This window comes from Siniperca chuatsi, linkage group LG6, assembly GCF_020085105.1.
Source record: "Siniperca chuatsi isolate FFG_IHB_CAS linkage group LG6, ASM2008510v1, whole genome shotgun sequence".
NCBI classification, from domain to species: Eukaryota; Metazoa; Chordata; class Actinopteri; order Centrarchiformes; family Sinipercidae; genus Siniperca; species Siniperca chuatsi.
The window spans coordinates 2,064,377-2,087,554 of record NC_058047.1 but is presented as its reverse complement, the minus strand read 5'-3'; the positions used below and the strand labels follow the sequence as shown (position 1 = coordinate 2,087,554).

Here is a 23,178-nt window from a genome sequence, read left to right as displayed (position 1 = left end):
TTGAGACATAACATCCTCTTCACAGTCAACCAATCACAACCACAACCAATCAAAAGTTAGAAGCAGCTCCTGAATTTGCCCACAAAATGCTAGCAAAATTCAAATGAACAATTTCCGCTGCTGCCTCCAAAAGTTTAAAGGAGTCCTTGCAAAGTGGGACTTCTGTGGAATTTGTACTTTACAGGTTACGGACATGGAACATTTGCCGGAGACAGACGATCTCTGCAATGGCAGAGGTTCATAAATACAATTTATTATCATCTGTTTTGCTAGAAATTCCCAGAGTTTTCCACAATGTAGTGCAGGACATGCAACACATCACCACACACTCTTGTCAGTTCTCAAACATGACACAAACACACAATCTGCTGAGTGCATGCACACCAGAACAGCGGTTATGGAGAAAAAGAAGTGGCTGCATTTTTAAAGGCTACAAGATACCAAAACTGAATTTGTCCGAAGATAAATAATGTATGCAAAAAACTAGCTGAATAGAAAAAGTGTCACACTAAACAAGTGAAAAATGCTAACTAACTCGCAAGTGAGCTAACTAGCTAGCAAGCTAATCAGCAATTAGCATTACTCTGCACTGCTCACAAGTTAGTTAGCTTGCTTGTAAGCTAGTTAGCAGGTTTCAGTCACTCGATGCCATCTCATGGAAGCCGGACATTTCTAAAATATTAAATGGGAATACTGTTGAGAATGCAAACTCACCAGGTGGTTGAGAAATCTTCTAGCGACCTTTCAGGTAGCAAAAACGATGTCAGGTGGGAGTAAAATGACAAGAAACATTATTTGTTTCGACAGTGATTGGTTTCTCTCAATAAAGTCAATATGAAGCGTGTAGAATAAAAAACTACAGGATTTCTTCCTCATTCACCAACAGGAGCGCGACTCAGCAGCAGGGTGCTCAGTGCTGCTAAGACATTTTGACATGTCACAGTAGGAAAACAGAACGGAGCCATCGTTTATGTTATTAGTAACACCTGCTTTTCCTACTATGACAAGTCAAAATGTATTTGGTTAAAAGGGCAGATTTAGATTGTAGTCTTATCTATATCTGAGATGCACTCCGGTCCTGTGCCATCTTTGATTTTACATGGTTTGTATTGGAAGATACCTCTCTCTGTCGACATAAATCATGCTTTTTGTTTGTATTTTACTCCCACCTGACATTGTTTTTTTTCCACCTTAAAAGTTGCAAAGAAGATTGGCTAAAACCCGGTGTGTTCATATTTGCAATATTTACCCCATGGCAAATGTTATGAACACCTAAACAAATGAAACGTCCTGTTAGTGCACTGTGGGAGCTGTGTAAGACTGTTTTTCTGCTTGAAAGGTGCTAGCTTGGGAGCTAGTAAGCTATTTTCAGTCGCTCAGTGCAAGACTCTCTTCTAACTGGGTATGTGTATGGTATTAGTGTTAAATCTGTTATCAGTGGCGGTACCATGCAACAAGAAAATAACTTTGACATCAAACAAAGCTCAGACATGATTTCCATTATGAATGAGGTTACAAAAGCAGGTTTCAAGCCTCTGCAGGTTGTCAAAGCGCAGTGAAACACAGAACATCAATGGGTTTATCAAAGGTGGTAAAAACACATTCAAACATCTAAAAACGTTCTTTGGAAAACTGAGCAGAGATGATTTAAAGTATGATTTGTGGTAAATGGTGTGAAACATGCAAAAACACTGGACTGGTCCTTTAAAGGTATTTTTTTTTGGGGGGGGGTCTGCAACATTTCGACGGTAATTCAAACACACAACATCAGCAATCTCAGCCCTTTTTCCTCATCCCTCCATACAAAGCCAGTGTTTAGGTTGCCTCCCAGTCTGCTGTCTGTACTGATGTCTGCATATAGCATGACTCATCCCTTCATCCCTCAGTGGGATAGTCAGAGGAAAACTTCAAAGGAAAACTGCCAGAACATTATAATGTAGCCTCCAACCAACCAAGATCAGCTTTCTGCCTCTGCTCGTGTAGCTTCGGGGGAAATATCTCTTCATTCTGCAAATACAAAGCTTTATCGTTAAAGCTTTTATACCAGTTCAAGGTGCATTTACGCACCACGAATAAATCACCTGTATGGTGAAATATCAAATAAACCTAAAACCAACACAGTTATCGTGGATGGAGACATTCTCCACTATAAAAAATGTCACACCTGTCAAGCCAGTCAAGTCCATTCAAGCATGAAAAATGTACAATATCAGCACAGTTACATATGGCACACTGTACTGGCTGATATGAATAAACGGCAGGTTTCCACATGTGGGAGCAAATCATTTCCATGATCCTCTACACACACAACCTTCAGCAGTTCTGCCATCTTTACTGTAGTTTCAAAATGATTTCTGTAACATGACAATGCTGCAGAAGGAAATGTGGAAAGTTACTGATTTCAGTGAACATCCGTCCTCAGGCACATGCAACAACTAAAACGAAGTCCTAATTCATGACTAACATGTCAGAACATTATGATTCAAAGGTCATATTATACTGTCTGCAAGTCAAGGCCTTAATTATCTCCCATATTTATTTTTACACTTTAGCTAGCCACTAGGCTAGGCTGCAGTGTGTGTACCTGCAACCCCTTATTGCAGGTTGAGTGTATCTTTGGCAGAGGTGTTGTGGTGAGTATGCACAGGTACATGCCGTATACCTACCTCTGGGCAGTGGGATTTACCGTATACCTACATAAAAATAGCTAGAGATACAGATCATTGTCCACCTTGCAGAGAAAGGCTGCAGCAATACAACAGGACCCTACCTGGCCTGAATATTATTTAGAACCGGTAAGTCATGTACACTGTTTATAGGAAGTGCCAAAGTTTGCAAAGGAAGGGACATAAATGAGGTGTGATGCAAAGCCTTTGAAATATTTCCTCTTCGTTCTATAAATGATCACCTGTTCAAAAGATCAAATTGGCCTTCAGGTGAAAAACAGCCTGCTGCTACTTTCTGTGTCTCCGAATCAATCAGACGGTTTACTCTGCAGGTGGATTTGATCTTGTCCTGCTGTAGTTTCATATTTCATCTCATTTGACCTTTTTCCCAATCCAACCCAAACTCTCCACATGAATTCAACATTACTACAACTAGCACCTCCCCCCTCTATAGCTCTGTCCTTCACTAAAAACAGGAACAGCGTAATTGCAGAAAGCACCTCCAGAGTTATATCAGACCCATAATGCACCTGGCACAGCTCCCAGAATCCATTATGCTGGCACAGAACCAGAACCAGAGGAAAACTACTCCTTCCATCTTCTCGGTTCAAAACCAAGCTACGTGGCTTTTCATACAGAATGCTTCATTCCAACTTCCAACAATATGTCTGTATATGTGGGTTTCACTTACGTGTTCATATATCTTCTTTTTATGTTGGATTCTGTCTTTGTGTAAGGCATTTTCTATGATCATGAATACTTGTGGCACTCCGTAGACACAGCAATACAGAAACTTTTGAAATAGCGGTTTAGTTATCAAAAGGAAAATTAGGGTATACATGTGTTTTGCAATTTCAAATTACTTCTATTGAAGTTTGTGTCTGCACAAAGACAACAAAACTGCAGAAAAATGCTTAAATGTCCTCTTTTTCTAAAGTTAAAGGCTGTCAGGAAACAACTTAATAGTTCTATTATAGCCATAAAGTAGAGCAGTCAGATGAACAGCAGGGTAATTATTTCCGATAACATAATACAGGTGTTGTCATTGACGTCATTAGATTACTGTTATGTGATCGTGGGTCATAAATGCCATCTAGTAACTAAAGGAAACAGGGATCCCGGACCTTAAAAAAAGTCACAATTCTTTAGTGCAGTTTGTCAAAAACCAGAAACAGAAGAACATGTCAGTAACAACAGCTTGAATGAGTATGTCAGCCATGTTTCTGAAAGGTTGACATGTACAACAGTAGGTTGTCAGTAGTACGTTGGTGTTAAATGAATCCACCTGGAAGAGCGTCTCGGAAAAGCTACATTGTCCATGTTTTTCTGTGGTGGCAAAATGCCATGTGTCGAATTCTGTTTCCCAGTTAGAAAGTGTTTCGCACTATCCAATTAGGGTTGTGAGTAAGGGGGCAAACAAATCAAAGGGGCAACGGAATTTGTCATAACACCAGTGTGGATGGAAGGACAGCATGAAGACAAAAAGATGTTTTGACATTTGTCTGGTAGTGATTCGTCCACAGGATACTGAGAGCGATGAAAGCCTTTTTTAATGTGATCAGCAGCAGCCACATGAAGGCTGATCCTTCTCCTATCCTTTGTTTATCGTGACCCGTTGCACCCTGGGTCCTCCAGCTGTCAGAAACACTGCATTAAAACACTGAACTCAATTCTTAACATGCAGCAATGCCAGCAGCACGAACACATCGAACTACAATCAGCAGTTTCAGTTGATTGTATCGGCTGAAAACAAGTACTGGAATTTGACCAGAGACGCTTTGGATTTAAATCAAATTAATTTCTCATATTTCTCAGGTGCACCACAGCTCTAAAGTTGCTATTGGTGGAAAACTGCATCTGAACTCGGTAACCATGATGAAGAGCGGCCGTCTAAATCCTTTCCAAAGCTTCATGGCACAACAGATCCACACCTCCAGTCATTATATAAATTATAATAAGACATCATCACTAAAGGTGAATGCAGAGCTCTTCAGCTGTAAAACACGTATTTACATTTTAATATAGATCCCTTAATGTGCACTGTGCAGCTGTATTATGTTGGGAAATACAGATATCAGATAGGGATTTGGTATTGGCAGATACTTGATTTTTAATGACCTGGATCAGGACGAGGGGCAAAAGAATAAAAACCTGACGTTGCAATATCCTTATTATCCATCTAAGTGTGTACATAATGAGAGAAACAGTATTACAGCATGTATAAGAGACAGAAGGACAGGAGGAAAGTCTTTGACTCATGCAGAGTTTCAGTTGCCACATCATCTTTCCCAAACACACCTACATAGTCATTACCGCAGAGCAGAGACAAGCCTGGACACATCTGAAGCACAGCGCTATGCTAACATTAGTGGAGCCTCATTTTCAGCAGCACTTGCAGATCAGTTTATATTTAGCCAGCTCGTCTTCTCAGCACAACTGCAGCATCAAACTCTTAAACTTTCTCATACAGCACGTATCATGTGAGTCTCAAGGTGAGAACACATCTTGTATCAGAGCACATGTTCTTACCTGTTCAAACTCCCTCAGGCTGTGCATCTGTACCGGTGGGCCTTTATCTGTCTCATCACACGAGAAATCTGCACAGATAGAAAAATAAATAAATAGAATAGAACACAATTTTTCTTTATACAGAAAATAGGTGTGGGAGAGTAATGACGAAAGACCAAGTGGTCATTGAGACCATCTTTCTCAACCTTTTCCACTGCAGAAACTTAACAACCTGTAACTTGGGGCTTCCCATGGCCTGGATGTTGAAGAACCCTGTGGGGCTTTAGCTTTATTTAGGTTATTCCTTGTTTCCACTGTATTTTCCAAACTAGGGTTTTTCAGATATAAGTCATTTAAAAGGCAACAGCAGAACCGTCATTTTTACAAGCTGTTTGGTAGGAGAGTGACGTCAGTGACTGTGGGACAGACAACAATGGAAAAACATTGTTATTCAGTTTCTTTTAAGTTTCCATGAACATGAGATACAAGTTTATACACCAACAACAGAACGTCCAGGTCCTCTTGTGTCACTTTTCAGAGCGCAGTTTTTCGCTTTGCTCCACTGTGCTCATTGTGATCTTATTTCGTCTTTTGGCTGCGTGTTGCATCACCATTTCTGCCTGAGAAATCTCGTGTTCCACCATTCAGCTCCATCTGAATGTTTTCGTGTCCACAAATACTAATGAGAGCCTGGACATCTTGGTTTGTCCAACAAGTGCTCTCCATTGTTCTTTGTCTTAAACGACTGGTTGTCCTCAGCGATGCAGACATGCATGTAGGTTCGGTCTCAAGCACAATAAAGTCAGGCGTTCCTCAACCAACTATATCAATCTAGCAAATAACACATTAGGATGAAGGTGGAAGTGTTTTTTGTCAGACCAAAGAAGTGTCTGCAGATCTTCCTGTCAGGCAACACCCAACAAACTCAACCGATCAGGTTATTCGGGCAGCCGGTATGCAGCCTGAGAGGCAAACGCTGTGAGCACATGGTAGCAACATACTGTAGAAGAACAAATCAATATTTTCATCAGTTTAGAACTCTTCTCATCTGGATTTGACACTGTTTAATGAGTAAATCACAATGAAATTGTAAATGTGGGATGGACAAAAATAGCATTATTAGAAGTGAGGGGTACATTAGCAATTAGGATACAGAAAATAGCAAAATGGAGGTCACTGTTGTGTTCGTTGTAGCTATTCTATCCTTGTTCTGATGTGACAACACAATGGCTTGACCAACCAGTAACAATGGCTACGCGTTACGTTTCATTAAGTTCTTCCAGTGGAAAAGGGCTACAAATCCCTAACATTTTCAAAAAAAGCCTGATGCAGATAGCCTGATGCAATGGATTCAGTAACATATTCTGTTAACAGCTGACAACTACATATTTAAGTCTTGACATGTTTCAAAACCAAATTCATATTGAGCTTGACAGTTAATTCTTGACCTCAAAAACAGCAGCTGACAAACCAATCTCCAGTCAACTTTTGAGCACTTTTAGGACTTCTAGTCCATTCTGGCTAATGAATGGAGCTTGACAAGTCATTCGAAACTTCTTTTGCTGATGGAGACCGTGCAGAGCAAGCACATAAGTGAACCTCGAGTAGAAAATGTTTTGTCAACATTTTATTTTTTTCAGTGGAAGATCAGCAGCATTTTCAGAAAAGCACACAAAGAACGGGTTTGTCTAGTAGACTTTAATGCAAATAAATGCATTTCATCTGTAAACCACACTGTTTAAAAATCCTCGTAAATCCTGACTACCTACATTAAAAATGTTCCACTGTTACTGCGACTGTTACCTCTGGGCTTACTGAGCAGCATCTCTGAGACGTCCTGATCAACACTTGCCTCATTATAACCCCATTAAACCTGGATATATGGGCCGTGTCCACACACACACACATGCAGAACCGACATGGTGTATTTGGGTCCAGCTGAAACACTTCCAGAGGCCTTAAGACGTCTCAAAGCCAAACTTATCCTCTCTAAAAGGCCAGGAGCGTTCCCAGAAAAGTCCACACAGGAGGGATTTGTACAATAGTTCGTGTTTTATTCCTTCAAAAGCGGGGCCAATTGGTTCGCAGTAGAATAGGGGTGGGGGTGGTGGAGTGCCAGATCCCGAGGGGTGTAATCAAGACGTCTTTGGCAGAGCACAGATTTCTGACGGTTCCTTAAAATTGCAGCACATTAAATATTATTAAAATGCTGCTTTGTAACAGAAAGTTAGACGGTATTCTGAAGCAAGGCCTGAGATGTTAACTGCTGCAGCGCCTGGAGCAGGCCAGGGTGCAAAATATTACACAACGCTGATATGAATGACGCACTAGTACAACTATGCAAACACACACACATACATATGTTGTGTTACTGTACTTGTGAGGACCCTCAATGACGTGTTCCCTTTGTCCAAACCCTAATCCCAACTAAACCACACCTGAATGTCTAGCTTAATAGAATAGAATAGCTTAATATCATGTTTGTGTACAGGTTAAACAAGCAAGACATGTTCATTAGTGAGCTTTAGAGATCTTGGTAGGTGTATTTTTAGTCTTTATGCTAAGCTAGGCTAACCACATCCTGACTCAACACAGATGTGAGATTGATATTGATCTTCTCATCTCGGAAACAGCATATTTTCCAAAATGTTGAACAATTCGTAATGTATCGGGTGACAATGGCCCAAATCACAATTCAAAACATCTGATTCTCTGTGATCATTAAAAACTGATATGTGACTGTAAATTCTAAAACTAAAATTAATGGGAAAGTGCTCACTTGGTTCACCGTCAATCAATTAATTCCAATGAATTGCCAGTGCAACCCGTAGAGGGTAGATGAACAAGAAACAAGGTGCTTTTCCAATAAAATATTAACATTTACTTTCAAATCAAGCTGTCAGTTTTTACAGTCATCAAGAGTTTTTGCAGTTTTTTTAAGGAAATCAACATAAACTCCAAATAACAATGTAACTACTTTATAATTTCTTGGTTCTTTCTTAAACTCACAGATGAGTAGTTAGTACCGAGTAGTTAGTAAATAGATCAGTAGGTACTGTCTCCAAATATTCTCTATTTTTTCTGTTATTAGTACCAAATTACATAGGTCTTTCAAGGAAACGTCCTGGGAAATTACAAGGCAATTACAGAACCTGTAAAACTAAGCTTTACCAAAAAAATCAGATCAAGACCCATTTTCTCTGCTGCGCTGTCTAAATGAAGCAAAAGTCGTCAAACACCCAAAATGTGAAGTACGAGATCACACACACCTACAGTGTTAAAGGGGTGGTGGCTGTTACCAACACACTCAGTCATTCCTAGACTCATAGTGGCGACAGACTGTTGCTCCTACCAATAGCTAAGTAGTCAACACAGCAGCTCGTATCAGGCCGAGGGGGGTAAAACTGTAATGAGGTGTTTAGTTTTTTCTGGAAAAATAAACCTGTTAAGTCAAAATTAGTATGACAAATGAGACAGAGAATGCCTTGATTAGAGATCATAGAATTTGAAAACCCTATTGAAAATAGAGTGAAGCATCTATCAGCGTATTAAATATATTTAGGATATTTACTTACCCATCATGGGTCCGATGCTCTTTGGCCTGGCCCGTTTATCTGCACCACAGTGCCTGAAACAAGAGACAACTATCAGCCCAGTTCCCTCAGACTCAGCAGTCCCACGTGTCTTCACCAGCAGCCACATACTGCTCCTTCCCCCTGCACTGAAACCTGTTTTTCATGATTTATTGCAATTAATAATTTTTCCACCTATACCCTACCTGCTGGTGTCCTGTCAGCTTCACATGTCACTGAAAATGTGGTAAATTCTCAAAAGCACAGAGGGTCAAAAATACTCCTGGGTGAGCAGAGCTGAAGGGGGGGGGGAGCTTCCCACTGACATGTCAGAGACAGCAGGCGCAGTCACACACTGGTGGTGGAAAGTGAGTCAGCGCATGCTTTAAGTCACACAGCCATCACTCACCAGCTGAGAAACAGTAAACAAAGACGGAGAGTTGAAGAATCCATGAAATCCTTCCACCAACTGGTCAAGACTTTATTAACAAATGAAACCCTCAGGGGCTTCCTGAGAGTATTTATAACTTACAGAGTTACATTAATTGTTAGATTACCTAATGAAAAGACTTCATTGGTTGGTAAAGTGAAGGTTTGTGGTTTTTCTGTAATATATTCTTACCTAAGAGTAAAAAAGGACTGCTTCACTGTAACACTGTCTCAACGTGGCTTAAAGTTGGTCAATAAGGAGGTTTTTTTAGGATCAGAGGAACGTGGGCTGGATTTTCTCCCCATTAGCACGTCCTCTGAGTCTTTCATGAATAATCAATGAGCAAGATGAAGTAAAGCAGAGGCTTTAAAGACTTCTTTTATTAACTAAAGAGAAGATCAGGCAGATGAGGGAGCTACACACCAGGGTGAGAATGTAATGAGCTCCAACTCATTGTCTCTGAATAACACAGGAATCAAAGGCTTTCAGTGCAGAGTATATTCACCTTTTTAACAACATTTTGACCACCTAGGTGTGTGAGTGTGTGTGTGTGTGCTAGTCAACAACGACCTCCATGCTGGCCTGAACAAATGAGACTTGGTGATGACAGCTGGAGCAGCAGGGGACTGCAGGAGATGTGAGTAAATGTGTCCTGTGTGACAACAGAAGCTGAGTAGACAACAGTAAAGGCCGCAGCAGCTGTGAGGCAGCAGACCGACAGAACTCTGATCAACAGCCTCAAGTTGTTTGTGCTCTCGTGTGTGGTTACCCGTCATCAAACCTCTGCAAATCAGCTCCCTGTTAACTAATGTTTCAACAAGCTAATGCAACTAACGCTTGCAACACACCCCTGACCTTCAGGAGGCTGGGGTTTCTGACAGGACACTTAACATAACTCCCATGAAATTCAAACCCTTCAGCAGAAAGAAGCTAACCTCTTGGACCCTGATTTTCCCCTTAAATGTCCCATTAAAGTGCATTTTATGGCACATTCCACGACACGGTATGTTTAATCGTTCCAGCACTTCATTGAAACTGTATGTAGTAGCTATGGGTGATAAATCAATTTATTATTGGTGGTGTGAATAGATTTTCTTTTATTAAATATCTTCAGACAGCACTAAAGGTCATCCCTAAGTTATTCTGAAAGTATATCTAGATCAGGTGATTAGTTGATTTGGAATTTAATCAGTGACGTGTTATTAATCAAGTAAAAATACTGAGCGGTTATATCTTCAGAAAGATTTGCTTGATTCTGTAAACTGCACGCCTTCAGGTTTTTCAACTGTTTGCCATAAAGAATAAGCAATGTTGACTCCGACAAGCCAACTTCAAACAACTAGTGCCAACACAGACCGAATGATGCGTAGCTGCATGTCGTAGCTGGTAAAACTGCACTTGAACACATAACTGATCGATTGTCTATGCACCTGATCCAAAAAGGATCATGGAATAACAAACACACAAACTAGCCAACCATTTTCACACCAGCAACAGTTTCAGCATGTGCTCGGATACAAATCAAAAACATGTCTAATAAAAAGCACTGCAGAGTTTTGCTTCCATTGCACTGACATTGGGGGTCTTTTGATTTTGGAAGAAGAAAAGGCGAAGACGATACATATTAAACGGGTAAAATCACTGACAGCCAATCAGACTGCTCTGTCTCACTGACTGCCCTGTCCTGGTGGACCAGGGGTAAAGAACATGAACTGCAGCGTCCCCCATTCGCTTCCTGCCAGGGACCTCTGTTTCATGTTGCCCCCCATCTCTCTCCCATTGTTTCCTGTCATCTCTCTACTGGTGACTCTCAATAAAGAACAAAATGCTCAAAAAAACTTAAAAATGCTCAGTTATCTGAATAGCCGCTGATATGGGCCAGTTAAACTAAACATTGCAAGTGACGGTCGACCACAGATGATCACCAGTTGGCTCTCAACAGCCAACTGTTACAGTACATCAGTTTGAGCTCTGGAAAACTTGTGATGGCCATTTGTAATGATCAATTAATGCAAAAAAAAAGTATTAATAATGCAAACAATCGCGAATTGAAGTCCTGATAACATCCACATGTTGATATTGAAGTATTCAGTCACAAATGTTGTCAGTATTGTCCTGTCCTAGCTATATGATACTCAATACGTCACGTTTTAAACAGCTGCAACTTTACATCCAAAGGAAATATTCTCGATGTTTGGTACATCATTTTAACTCCACATAAACATAAACCCACATAAGTTTATTTCATATTGTGGTGCAGATCCTAAAGTTTCCAAAGATACCGAATATGTCATGCGGGACCTGTAAATGTGTATAAATTAAATTTTTCCAAATGACAAGACATCTAGAATAGCATATTTCACTCAGTGTAAACATCATATAGCTTCAGTGAAGAGATGTAATTAGATGATACACAACATATCCGATACTGCCTGGCAGTGTGGAATAAGATGAACCCTAAACCTACTTAAGAGGAAACAAAAGCGGGAAACTGTATGTTAAGGAGTTAAAACACATTTATCAATACTAATATTAAACATATTAAACAAACTAAAAGTTCTGTAGCTTTGACAACATGCATAACGGACCCACTGTTGTGTCTGGCAGGCATGAAGAGGTTAAAATGAACACAGATAATAATTCAAGCGTTTGCTTTGAAATGACTGAAATTAGCTCAGCCAATAGCTGCCCATCATCCAGGAACACCACACGTGGGAGACCTCATTATGTAACACTGGCACAAAGGTCCTCTTTTCATTGTAAGGTAAAGAAGACTTTATTTATCTGCATTCACTGCAGAGGAGAGGCTTTTCTATTCACATTACATTCATGAATGCACACCCACACATGCATACACAGGCACACAGAAAACTACAGTTCACAAACCACGCACACACCAAAATGACTCATTACAAGAGCTGTTATCCTCCAAAAAGCCTTACCTTCCTCTATAAAGATATCCACTCATCTTTCAGCTGCATAAATTAAAAAAAACACAAATACACTTCAGTAGCTCCAGAGCCGCTCTTCCAGTCTCTCCTCAACCCTCAGGTGAGTCAGGGTCCTCAGTCCTTCACAGACCTGAACACATCCGATTATCTTCCAACTGCTGTAGAGCTCCAGACAGTCAGACCCGGCCAAAATACCAGCCTAAAAAGGGAGAGTTGTGAGCTGGTAGGAATCTTCCAGCCAGTTGTTTCTGACTCCTCAGACCCGGAGCAGAGTGACCACAGTCAGGCTGTTTGGCCGCGAGGCTCCCGGAGGAGCGAGCCAAGCACCCAGGCAGTCATTCGACGTGGCAGCAGCAGAGAGAGGAGGTAAACACCAGTGGGGAGCAAAGGTACACAAACTGCCTGGTTCAGCATGAAAGAGTGATCTGTTTCAGCATGCTCCAAAACAGACGCTTCACTAGGTGTGCGTGTGTGTGTGTGTGTGTGTGTGTGAGTGAGCGTGTGTGTGAGTATGTGTCAGCATGTGTACAAACCACACCAACGTCTTCTTGCCATTGCTTGTAAAACAGTCACTAAACTGTCAATTGACTTTTTGCCTCCGGTATTTTTTGAAGGCAGGGTGGGGCACAAGAAGGGCACCCATATATATATATGTGTGTGTGTGTGTGTGTGTGTGTTTATGCATCCTCTCCTCCCCCTGCAGGTGTGTTTGACATGTTGGAGCAGGCTTCCAGCAGGTAAAACAAGGTATGAATCCAGACACTAATCTCCTCCAACACAAAACACACTTTGAGCTGCTTTACATTTCTGCCTGCTGGTCACGCACGCACACACACACACACACACACACACACACACACACACACACACACACACACACACACACACACAGATGACTGAGGATCTTTCTGATAAAACCACATTGGTCTATTATCACGCTCTTAGAAAAGCAGTTCAAAAGACAGCGGATCTGTACTGACTGGATTCAAACAGACAAGCAGCACATTCAGGCTGGTGCAGGGAGTTCAGGATCAAAGACAGACAGCGGCGGCCCGGAGTCAGCAGCAGAGGTCTGGATCAACGTCCACGAAATTCCTCCTCAGTGCTTCTCCAAACAGGAGGGTGTGGTCTTGTGGAGTGCGCGTTTCTGTGCACGTTCTGGAAAAAAATCCTGTTTTGAATTGGGTTTTTTTGTTTGTTTGAACCTAAAAGACCTTGCTGGTGCTTCTGGGTACGTTAAGTCGTTACTATAAATGATCAAATAGTGCCTTTATTTACTTCAACTGAAAAGAGAAACAGAACTACAGACTGGCCTCTTCTAATATGAGTGTTTTTAATCATATTATAGTAATCAGAATCAGAAATACTTTATTGATCCCCGAGGGGAAACTCTTTCGTTACAGCTGCTCACCATCACGTCAGTGCACACAGGGATAGAAGTACTAATCAAATCTAAATATAATACACTATAATACATGCAAGATAAATTAAATACCAAGTGGATATAAGTATAAAATTAAAATAAGTGCAAAGTGGATTTACCGGTAAGAAGCCTGATTCTGACCTTCTGCCATTTCCCATTTTAAATGGCTTCTGTTCCAGAATCTGTTTCAAATTAAAACACTTCCGGCTGTTCAGGGTACACACTCCCTTCAATTCCCTGGAAGGCTTTTATTGTGAAACATCTGTAGGAACTGTTGAGTTTCCTTAACAGCAGCTTAAAGCTGAAGTAGGCGATATTATTTCATTACAATTTCAGTTGAAATACCTCATTTTGACCATTGCATGTCACTAATATTATTAGTCTGCGGACGCCCGCCCCTTTGCATTTAGTTTTTTTTTTTAAACTGGACCCCGTCTGAATCAAACAACCAATCAGGCTTAGCTAACTAGCCAATCACAGAGACTCTGTACAAACATGGGTCATCCGGTTTCTGCGTGTCTTAGTTCGTCCCTTCCAGAGCCTGAGATTACAACGAAATAATATTGCCTACTTCAGCTTTAACACTTGAGGAAAAAAAAGGCAAAGTATAATTGGATGGAAATTATGAGCCATTATTTATCACTTTCATTTACTATTTACTACTACATGTCACAATCTAAAATTTCTGCTGATTTATAACTATTTGCATATCTACTACTTGACACCAAGTCATTAATAGAAAGCTGTTTTTTTTTTACAGCTTTCAAATAATTTGTAGTTTTCAAAACCAGGTTTACAAAGTGCGTCACAGATACAGAAAGAATAAAAGCGTTTGAATAAATAAATATAACAAACACAAAGACTGCTCACTGTTTGTCTTCAGACCACTCAGTGACTAAAAAGGCCCCCAGCAGCGTGACATGGGGGAGTTTCAACGTGACGTCCTTCGATGCGTGGGAGCGACAGCCAATAGTCTCTTTTTGATTTTCATGTAAAGACGCTTTAAACAAAATGGAGACAAAACTGATCATAATGGTCAACGGCTTCCCAACTCACTACAATATAACATAAATGAGCTACCAGGACATGAAGAAGAAAAACGATGGGTGGAAACTGATCCTTTTCAGAAATGGACTACTGCATCGTGTACAGTGGCAACGTCAGATAATAACTGCCCAGTCTGAGCTGAGAATGTAAGTTGTGCTCAACACTTAAACACGCCTGAAAGATACAGACTCGTGAGAGACAAGAGACAGCCTGCTACTTTTGAATCTGTACGTGTGAATGAGCTGTAAAACTTGCAAAGACTGAACACAAACACCTGCAGCGTGGGGGAGTTAAGCTTTTGCAAGATTCATTCCAGATTCAGGACTGCGTAACCTGGAGTCTGCACAAACACATACATGGACTGTTGGCTTGGGTTAAAATTCAAGGAATCTCTCTCTCTACCTCCCTTTCTCTAGCCTTTCTCTCTTTCGACCAGAGCAGAGGTATCCTTGCATACCACACATACAGACGGCTCACTGCAGGTCTGAGCAGGGGAGGAGACAGACCATCAGAGGTCGGACTGGGAGGTTTCCCCCGCGCTGAACCAAACACGTTATGCAATCAGTCAAAACAACAACCCTTCACTCTCTGATTTACTGCTCAGTTCACTTGGAGTCTTGGATGTTTATTATTGTGTTTTTAACTTTCTGTATCTTGGGTTTGTAGTCTAAGACAGTGGTTCACAACCTGGGAGATAGGATCCCCCAAAGGGGGTCAGTGTGAGGGACCATGAGATGTTTAACAAAATAGGAGGGAAAAAGAAAAACAGATTTCGGCTACATAAAATGTTTATTTTCGCTCACTTTTCTCAAATTTTTACTTTTTAATCTGAGAAAAACTTGATAGTTTTACCTCTTCAGGAAAAACTAAACTAGTTCAAGTAAACAGATGAAACAAGCTGAGAAGGGAACATCACTTTTTGGTTGAACTGCTTGCAACTCGTAGACTTCTGCAACCTGTGACAAGAGGTCGCGAGTAAAATGGCCACAAGCCAAAAAAGGTTGGGACGTAGTGCTCTAATTAAGAGCTGTCACAGTTGGTGTTGTGTCTGCAAACCTGAGCCTTTTAAGGTGACTTGCAACAGTCTATTCCTATTTGTATTCTTTTGTATTGAATGCAGATTTAGTCTGAGACAGATCGCATCCACATATGATGTCAGTAAGTGTCTCATAATCCATCTTCACTTGTGATCTAGTTTTGTTTCTCCACTCAACATGTTCATAAATGCACACATCATCTCTACGATGTTGTTTTTGCCTGGTCCAGGTTACAGTTTAAAGGTAAATGAGATGAGGTGACTTGTCTTCCTCGCATGAGCCTTTGATTCATTTCCCCTACTCTTATTTTATTAACGTTGCTAAATTTTTACCACTATAACATCACATTAATGTTTTTTGTTTTGTTTTACGTCATTTTACTTTACTTTAATTGCATCTTATCCCTCACTGGTGTCCATCATGGCTTACACCTGCTCACTCTAAATGTTACATTATCATTCAGCCGTTCTGCCACAGGAACGTTTCTCAGTTTTTGTCACATTTTTGACTCTGTTGTTGCTGTGCAAATGGGTAAGTATTAGATGATGAAAGTGTCTCAGTAAGAAAACTTGTGATCAGATTATCTTGGATGAGTTACCATATTCATATTTAGCAGATTGGTTGTGATCAGACAACCTGAGACAGATTCTAATGATCTGAACCGGGTCAGACACAAACAATGAGACCAGGTCAGTTCGTGCAGGATTTAGAATCGGTCGAGCTGGGCGCGGCCGCTTGATGCTTGAAGTTCTGACACACTGAGTTCGTCACAAAGTTCACCAAGGTGAGTGATGTTAGAAGGTTGTTATTTCACTTTGAGGTGGTGACAGGCTATCCCGTCAGCTCCCTGACTGAGCGAAGGAGGGAGGGAGTTACAGTAAGAGAAGAAAAAAACAGATGTGAAATGAGGAAGAAGAGGGGGAGTAACTCAGTAACTCACAACCTGTAATTATCCTGCTCACACCTTTCCTCCACCCTTCCCTCCTTCTTTCTCCATCTTCCCATGTCACCTTCCGTGTCCTCCCTCACTGGCTTCCTCCTTTTTCTTCTCTGTTTAGGCAGCTGTGACAGCGCCATCATGCTCTCAAGCTCCATCACCTGAACCTTCTACTTTCAGACTAAATTCTATAAAGCTGCACTTCACACACAGGTAAATCTAGACTCTGCTACCAGGAGCTGCAAGCGTAAAAATGACACAAGATCACACAATTATCTGTAGTCGGAAAACACAGAACTACAACTGAGCCTCACCAACGAAAAGACAACAATCAGTGCCAACAAAGCGCACTAACAGAAAGTAGAGGCATCAGCTGGCAGGCCAAGCTAGTATCAACAAATCACACCAGAGGAAATCATCAACTTCAGCAATGTGACGTGATTATGCACATGCCCTGAGACATACACAAATGTACAGAATACAGCATACCAAATCATTTTCAGTGATTGTTTACAACATCTACAGAGCCTGGATATAATCTACAGCACGTGTTGACATTATCAAAGACAACACGAAGTTGTTTAATAGGCTAAATCTGGAGTTTGTCCACGAATCTGTGTCCAGAAACAAAAACAAAACTGCATTCAACGCAAGTGGCTCACTTAGATTCGGAAAACTGTCACTGTTTACACTGTTCGGAGCTCCACTGTGATATATGTGCACCTAACTGAAAGCAGTTCAAGTTAACCAGGATTTCAGAAACAAGAAATGTAATAACCTAACATGAAAAGGAATGAATTCGTTTTTTGCAGCCACCTCAATACCAAAAGACAGCTGCCAGCCTCCCAACACTCACCGCTCTGTTGCTTCCACATTTGGGGGTTCAGCTTATTTGCTGTCTTACAAGGCGTTAGATGCAGGGTTGATATCAGCTGTCTTATTTACATGTCGTGTCTTGTTCCTGGCTAGCAAGCCACAGGTAAGCCTATATTTAGGAATCACCTGGTTCGGTTCAGAGCTTTGTGAACCCCAGAGCTTCACTGAGCACTGGACTTCTAGAGAGCTGTGTGCAGAAGCTAGCTGGTCAGTAAAAACTTCCAAAACGTGGCTGCTTGTTAAACCTCAACGTCTCATTTTCTGTTCCTACACACGTTAAATACAGAAGAAGTGACGTGTGGCGTTGGCAGCTTTGGAGCTTCAGAACGTTTGATGGAGCTGGGCTTGGCTGAGTAACAAAAGTAATGTAATAAGCAATGTAACTAATTACTTTTGCTGTTGAGTAATTAGTAAAATAATGTGATTACTAAATTCAGTGACAAATAAGTAATGAGTGATTGATTACATTTTTCGTGCAACTTGTGCCAGCACTGCCCCTGACGCCTGCTAAACTCCATAATCATCACTTTATTTTCTTTAGGAATTCAAATCTCAGTGTTCATTATGATCTCTGGGAGGTGAATGGGCACCCACTGCATCACCAGTACAATTTGCCAATAATGTTTGAACTTTTCAAACTTCCAAACCCAGAAATCCTGAGATCACCCTCATAATTACCAACGCAGCTGTTCTCTGATCAGTTAATAAGAAAGGATAACAGGGGATGAGGGGTTGAGTCTGTGGAGTCCAGCTTTTCTCTGGACGGGGTGATTTCAGTTTTATATTTCACCAAGAAGTTTTGATCCTGGTGGTGGAAAAGATCTGAGTAACCGCACCCGACATCAGAAACTCATCTGAGTAATTGGAGTAAATCTACGACATCTGACATACATGTGATGGAGGAAAAACGGCCTCTGTTGCAGCTGCATTTTGTGGTTCAGGCCACACAGGTGCTTTTTTAATTTTTTTTTTTTTTTTTACATAATCTTGACTGGAGCCACTTGTTATTCAGTATTCAACACGAGATTTAAAGCTCTTTTCTGAGTCTTTCTGTAGAGAAGGAGCCACAGACCTCCTCACGCTCCCAGATCAGATCCAGGGCCTGTGTACCTTCCCTCTGTTGGGAGAGGTGTATGTCTAATTACCTCGGCCGTTCTGTACAAGCTGTCAGTGAGTATCAGTGTGTTTGCAAGGCCAAGAGCCTGTCAGAGAGACCTGGACTGACAGGAAACCTCATGCTGGTGTAAAGCTAATCTAACAGAAACGCGATGATTTCAATTTCGAAATCTGCAGCAAAAGCTACACCCAAACACATCCGATGTGATTTGCAGAGCTTTGTTTGGTTCGGTGTGAGCATGTGGCCATTAGTATTGTCCTGCAAATGTTTTGACTAAAATCCAGTCAACAGTCCAAACATTTATTATTAATAAGCATCATGCCAACCCCCATCCAAGGCTCATGTTACTAAACACCACTTTCACAAATAATCAATAACTCAGTGTGATGTGTTGGCTCAAATAATAACAATATGCTCTTAGCAGTGGAGTGTTCAAATGCTTTACTGCAGTAAAAGCAGAAATACCACTGTGGAAAAATACAAGTAAATGTTTTTTTTTTTTTTTTACATCTCACCTTTAAAAAGCGTCTAAAAACTGCAACATTGTCTAAAAACAACGTGTTGTCAGGAAGCTTAAAACAAAGCTGTTTTTTCTCATTTCATGAAAAGTTGACATTCTGAAAGTTTTCATTGCAGCATGCAAACAACAGACAAGCACTGCTAAGGCACATGACTAATAGTAAACATCTAAAGTACCTATTGTAGTAAGTTTAGTTTCAGTGAAAACCTTGTAGCTCCAGTTTTGGGGATTTTCAGATCAGAGAAAGGAAAGAAAGGAAGAAAGACATGAATGGAATAAATACAGAAGTAAATATACTTAATTGCTTTATTACTTCTGCCTCTAACAGCAGTAGTGTTAAAAGCTGTGTATTTTCTTCAAGCAGAATAAAAACACAATGTGCCATGCCTGAAGACTACGTCTCTCATGAAATATTCTTTTATTGCCTATGATTTGAAATCACAAGCAGAAAATAGCATCTGCTTGTCTCTGATGACTGAAAATATGATAGATATAGTAGATGCCAACGTGAATTCTGGTTATATATTTCCAGCCTGGTTAGTGCTGGCTCGAGGATAAAGCAGGTCGAAGTCCAGCACAGACATGGCTGAGCCCCACATGAGTTCAGCAAACCGAAGCTCTGCTCGCACACCAGCTCAGAAAGAGAGCGATATTAAGTTAATATCCTGCACGGTCCATTTCATGTGACGTGTTAATCAGTGACCGATGATCCCATGAAGGCAAATATGTACAACAAGGTCAAATAATGTGGTTTGCCTGAATGGACCATTAAACAGTTGACATGCGTATAACTGATTATGGGATGCAGAGAGACACATCCGGCAAAACACTTCGGTAGCCAATCAAATAAGTGCAAGAGCACATTCCTACTACATTACTTTGCAACGTGAACGCTGTATTTCTACTGTTTACCTCACGATCATCGCAACAAAAGATCAAATAGTTTGCAGTGTTCTGCGTCTGATAAGCCTTCAAATTCACAGATCTGTCACTCAAACTGGACTTCCTGGATCGTATTTCATTATTTCACCTGTGCATTGTCTTAAAGGTCCGGTGAGTAACATTTAGGAGGAGCAATTGGCAGAAGTGGAATACAATACTTATAAGTACGTTTTCATTAGTGTATAATCACCAAAATATCGTCTTCTTCATGCAACACAACCCCAGCAGTGTCTGAGCAGGCTCGTACAGTAGGTCGCCATTTTCAGTCAGAATCCACTATAACATTGTTGAAAAGCTTTTGTGTGTGGAAAACACCGGCTCAGTGTGGACGGAGGCCCAAAAGGTCTGAGGCCCCACTGTGTCTGCCTGTCTTGTCTGCATCTGATGATCTGTGAATGGTTTGTATGATGTTGATTCACAGCTGTGCCTCTTATTGTCCTAGTTAGAACACGAGTAACATACTGTAATGATGATTTGCATACAATCTTATTTTAATACTTTCAATCTCAGAATGATGCAAATATGTGGATTTAAAGGACCATGTGTGTGTTTTTCACGTTTTAGCCTATTTAGCTACGACATATCCCAAAGTTTTCCAGGTAGCCGTCGACCTCTGTTCATTCACTGCAGTTTGAAAATCAACTTGAAGAGACTTGAAACTTGCTTGAGATAGCTAATGCATCAAAAACCCCTCCGAGGCAGAACTCCTCACACACTCTGGGCCTGGTGGGTGTCACACAGCTCAGGAATCAATAAAGCAATACTGAACAGGAAACAGTTATTGGCTCAGAGCAGTCAGACCCATCAGACAGCTGTCAGCCACCAACCACATCAACACACTGGATCCTGGTTTACAGTGAACTCGTATTGGGCGAGTACATGCTGTGTAGGCCTGCTGCAATAAAAGCAACAAATTGTTCACATTTATGTTATTATTCTTTCATTTAAAGTTTGTAGTTTTCATGCAATGCTATTATCACACTCTCTTAATTCATACCAACATGTGAAACCACTGACATCACGCGCGACAGTCCTGCACGCAGTGAATCCGATCATTACCTCTCAGTTCCGGACTAGTGTTGTGTGTCGCGGTGGCAGCAGCTGTCCCCTGTCCATCTTCTAGTCATGTCGACGGGATCCTCCACGCACATCCCCGGATCACCGGCATCCTTTAATTAACCATCAGTCATCCAGAGTCCGGATCCCTCCGCCAGCATCCCGGATTATTACCTCAGTCTGCGGGCAGAGATGCTGCTGCTGCTCAGGCGCCACCGCCGATGTTCCCGTTTCAGCTCATTGGTCGGTAGCAGAAAGGGACCCCCCCCTCCGCGACCCAATAAACTGCAGACTGGATTTTCACGCGTCAGATGCTCTCTCCCCCCCCCCTCCTCCCAGCGGTGCACCCAAACATCAAACGAAAAGCCTCGTGATGCGGAGGGGAGGCCCGTGCACTCATTTTGGCGCACAACCATGTGAGGGGCTCATCATAAAGCGTGTTAAAGAGGAGAGCCGGGCAGGAGAGGGATGACACCATCCACATGTAAACAGATCAGGTAACTGCGTCACACAAGGTGGGGAGAAACAATAATGATAATAATAATCATGTAGGACACAGGTCATGTCCTCGGTGTTGTTTGTGTGGTGGGTTTAATGACCTACATTGTACAGTTACACAAAACGCAGCCATGGTGGGTGTCTTTAAAGGTGAAAGGTTGCAGAAGTTGTCCACAAACATGTTGAAACTGCCTTTAGACCGTTGTGCAAGAAGATCAAAATTACATTAAATATCACTGAATTAAATGAATATAATGTTCAAAATTGGATCGATTCCTGACCTTAGCGTTTCTGAACTTCTGGACAAACCCCAAAAAAGGAAAAGAAAACTTCTTGCTTGCAAAATGTGCAAATATTTAGCTTCTGACATCCAAAACAAAACAGAAAAATCTGGGTATTGATCAAAAAAATGGAGAGATGGCACTTTATTAAAGTGTTTACAATTTAGAGGTTGTTGTACTTGTTGACTATTTCCATTTTAGCCTAAATTTATACTTTTACTTCACGACATTTCATGTAGTAGAAAACCTCCAGAGTGACTTTGTTCTCTCCTACCTACACGATGACATGATCGTAATAATCTCTGTATAAATTCAGTGCTCATCTATTGGTTTTTCACATTTTGCAGTTTGCTGTTGCTTTTCTTCACTCCTCAGTTCCTCCACACAGCAGATCTGCTTCCTGCAAGTGGGCCTGTGCCAACCATTGCTTTTATGTCCCCTGGTGGTCAAATACTGAACTACACCCCTTTGTTATTCTTGCTCCATTGTCACTTTTCCTTATGCAAAGTGGCGTGTGTGTGTGTGTGTGTGTGTGTGTGTGTGTGTGTGTGTGTACAGAAATTACTCAAATAGTTGTGTGCATGAGATGACCAGTCTGGATACATGTGGGCTCAATGTGTTTTCTCTGTATGAGTGGGAGTCACTCTGCAGACTGAGTAGAGTGCACTTATGATGGATCCAGATGCACTCTACACACACACACACACACACACACACACACACACACACACACACACACAGCCTGATGAGATGGACACGATGGGCCCTTCTGACTTTTGAACCAACTTTGTGCATGTAAACAATGAAATGTCTACAGAGAGAGAGAAAGTAAGAGTGAAAAATAGAAACAGAGTAAGAACTGTCACTGTTAAGGAATAGTTCATCAGTGAGAAATACACTTATTTACTTTCTTTCTGAGCGTTAGATGTTCTGATGGATATCAATCTCATGTCTATGTGTTCAGGACAGAGCTGGAGTCAGGATGTAGTTAGCCTAGCTTAGCATAAAGACAGGAAACAGGGAGAAACAGCTAGCCTGGCTCTGTCAAAAGTTCCAAAAATACACCTACCAACACCTCTGCAGCTCACTAATTAACACAAACGTATATATCTTTGTTTAATCTGTACATAAACAGAAATGTTAGAACAACAATTTGTAAATTTAAGGGGAGTTATGTGTTGGAACTATTTCTTGGCGAATATGATCATCACATAGCCGAAATTAAGTGAACAGGCAGCTACAGACTATATAAGCGAGGTTGTCATCATGTTGAATTAGTGTTCTAAACTTTAAAGCTATTTAAGGGTTTATTAAAGG

The 23,178-nt window shown here is 41.1% G+C and overlaps 1 protein-coding gene across 3 annotated transcripts in view; it reads right to left on the bottom strand.

The window, feature by feature from the left end:
- The window catches only part of LOC122878294 (phosphodiesterase 4D interacting protein), a 106,042-nt gene extending 84,811 nt beyond the window's left edge, over positions 1–21,231 (bottom strand). The window contains exons 1-3 of one of the 3 annotated variants that reach the window (XM_044200911.1): positions 21,086–21,231; positions 8,750–8,802; positions 5,196–5,263 (exon numbers count right to left, since the gene is read on the bottom strand). In XM_044200911.1, the coding sequence (XP_044056846.1) occupies positions 5,196–5,263; positions 8,750–8,756 (75 nt within the window). In that variant the 5' untranslated portion in view covers positions 8,757–8,802; positions 21,086–21,231. Of the gene's footprint in view, positions 1–5,195; positions 5,264–8,749; positions 8,803–8,952; positions 9,045–12,118; positions 12,686–21,085 lie in introns of those variants that run through there. The other 2 variants (XM_044200910.1, XM_044200913.1) reach the window with 2 other exon arrangements.
- Between the last annotated feature and the right edge of the window lie 1,947 nt (positions 21,232–23,178).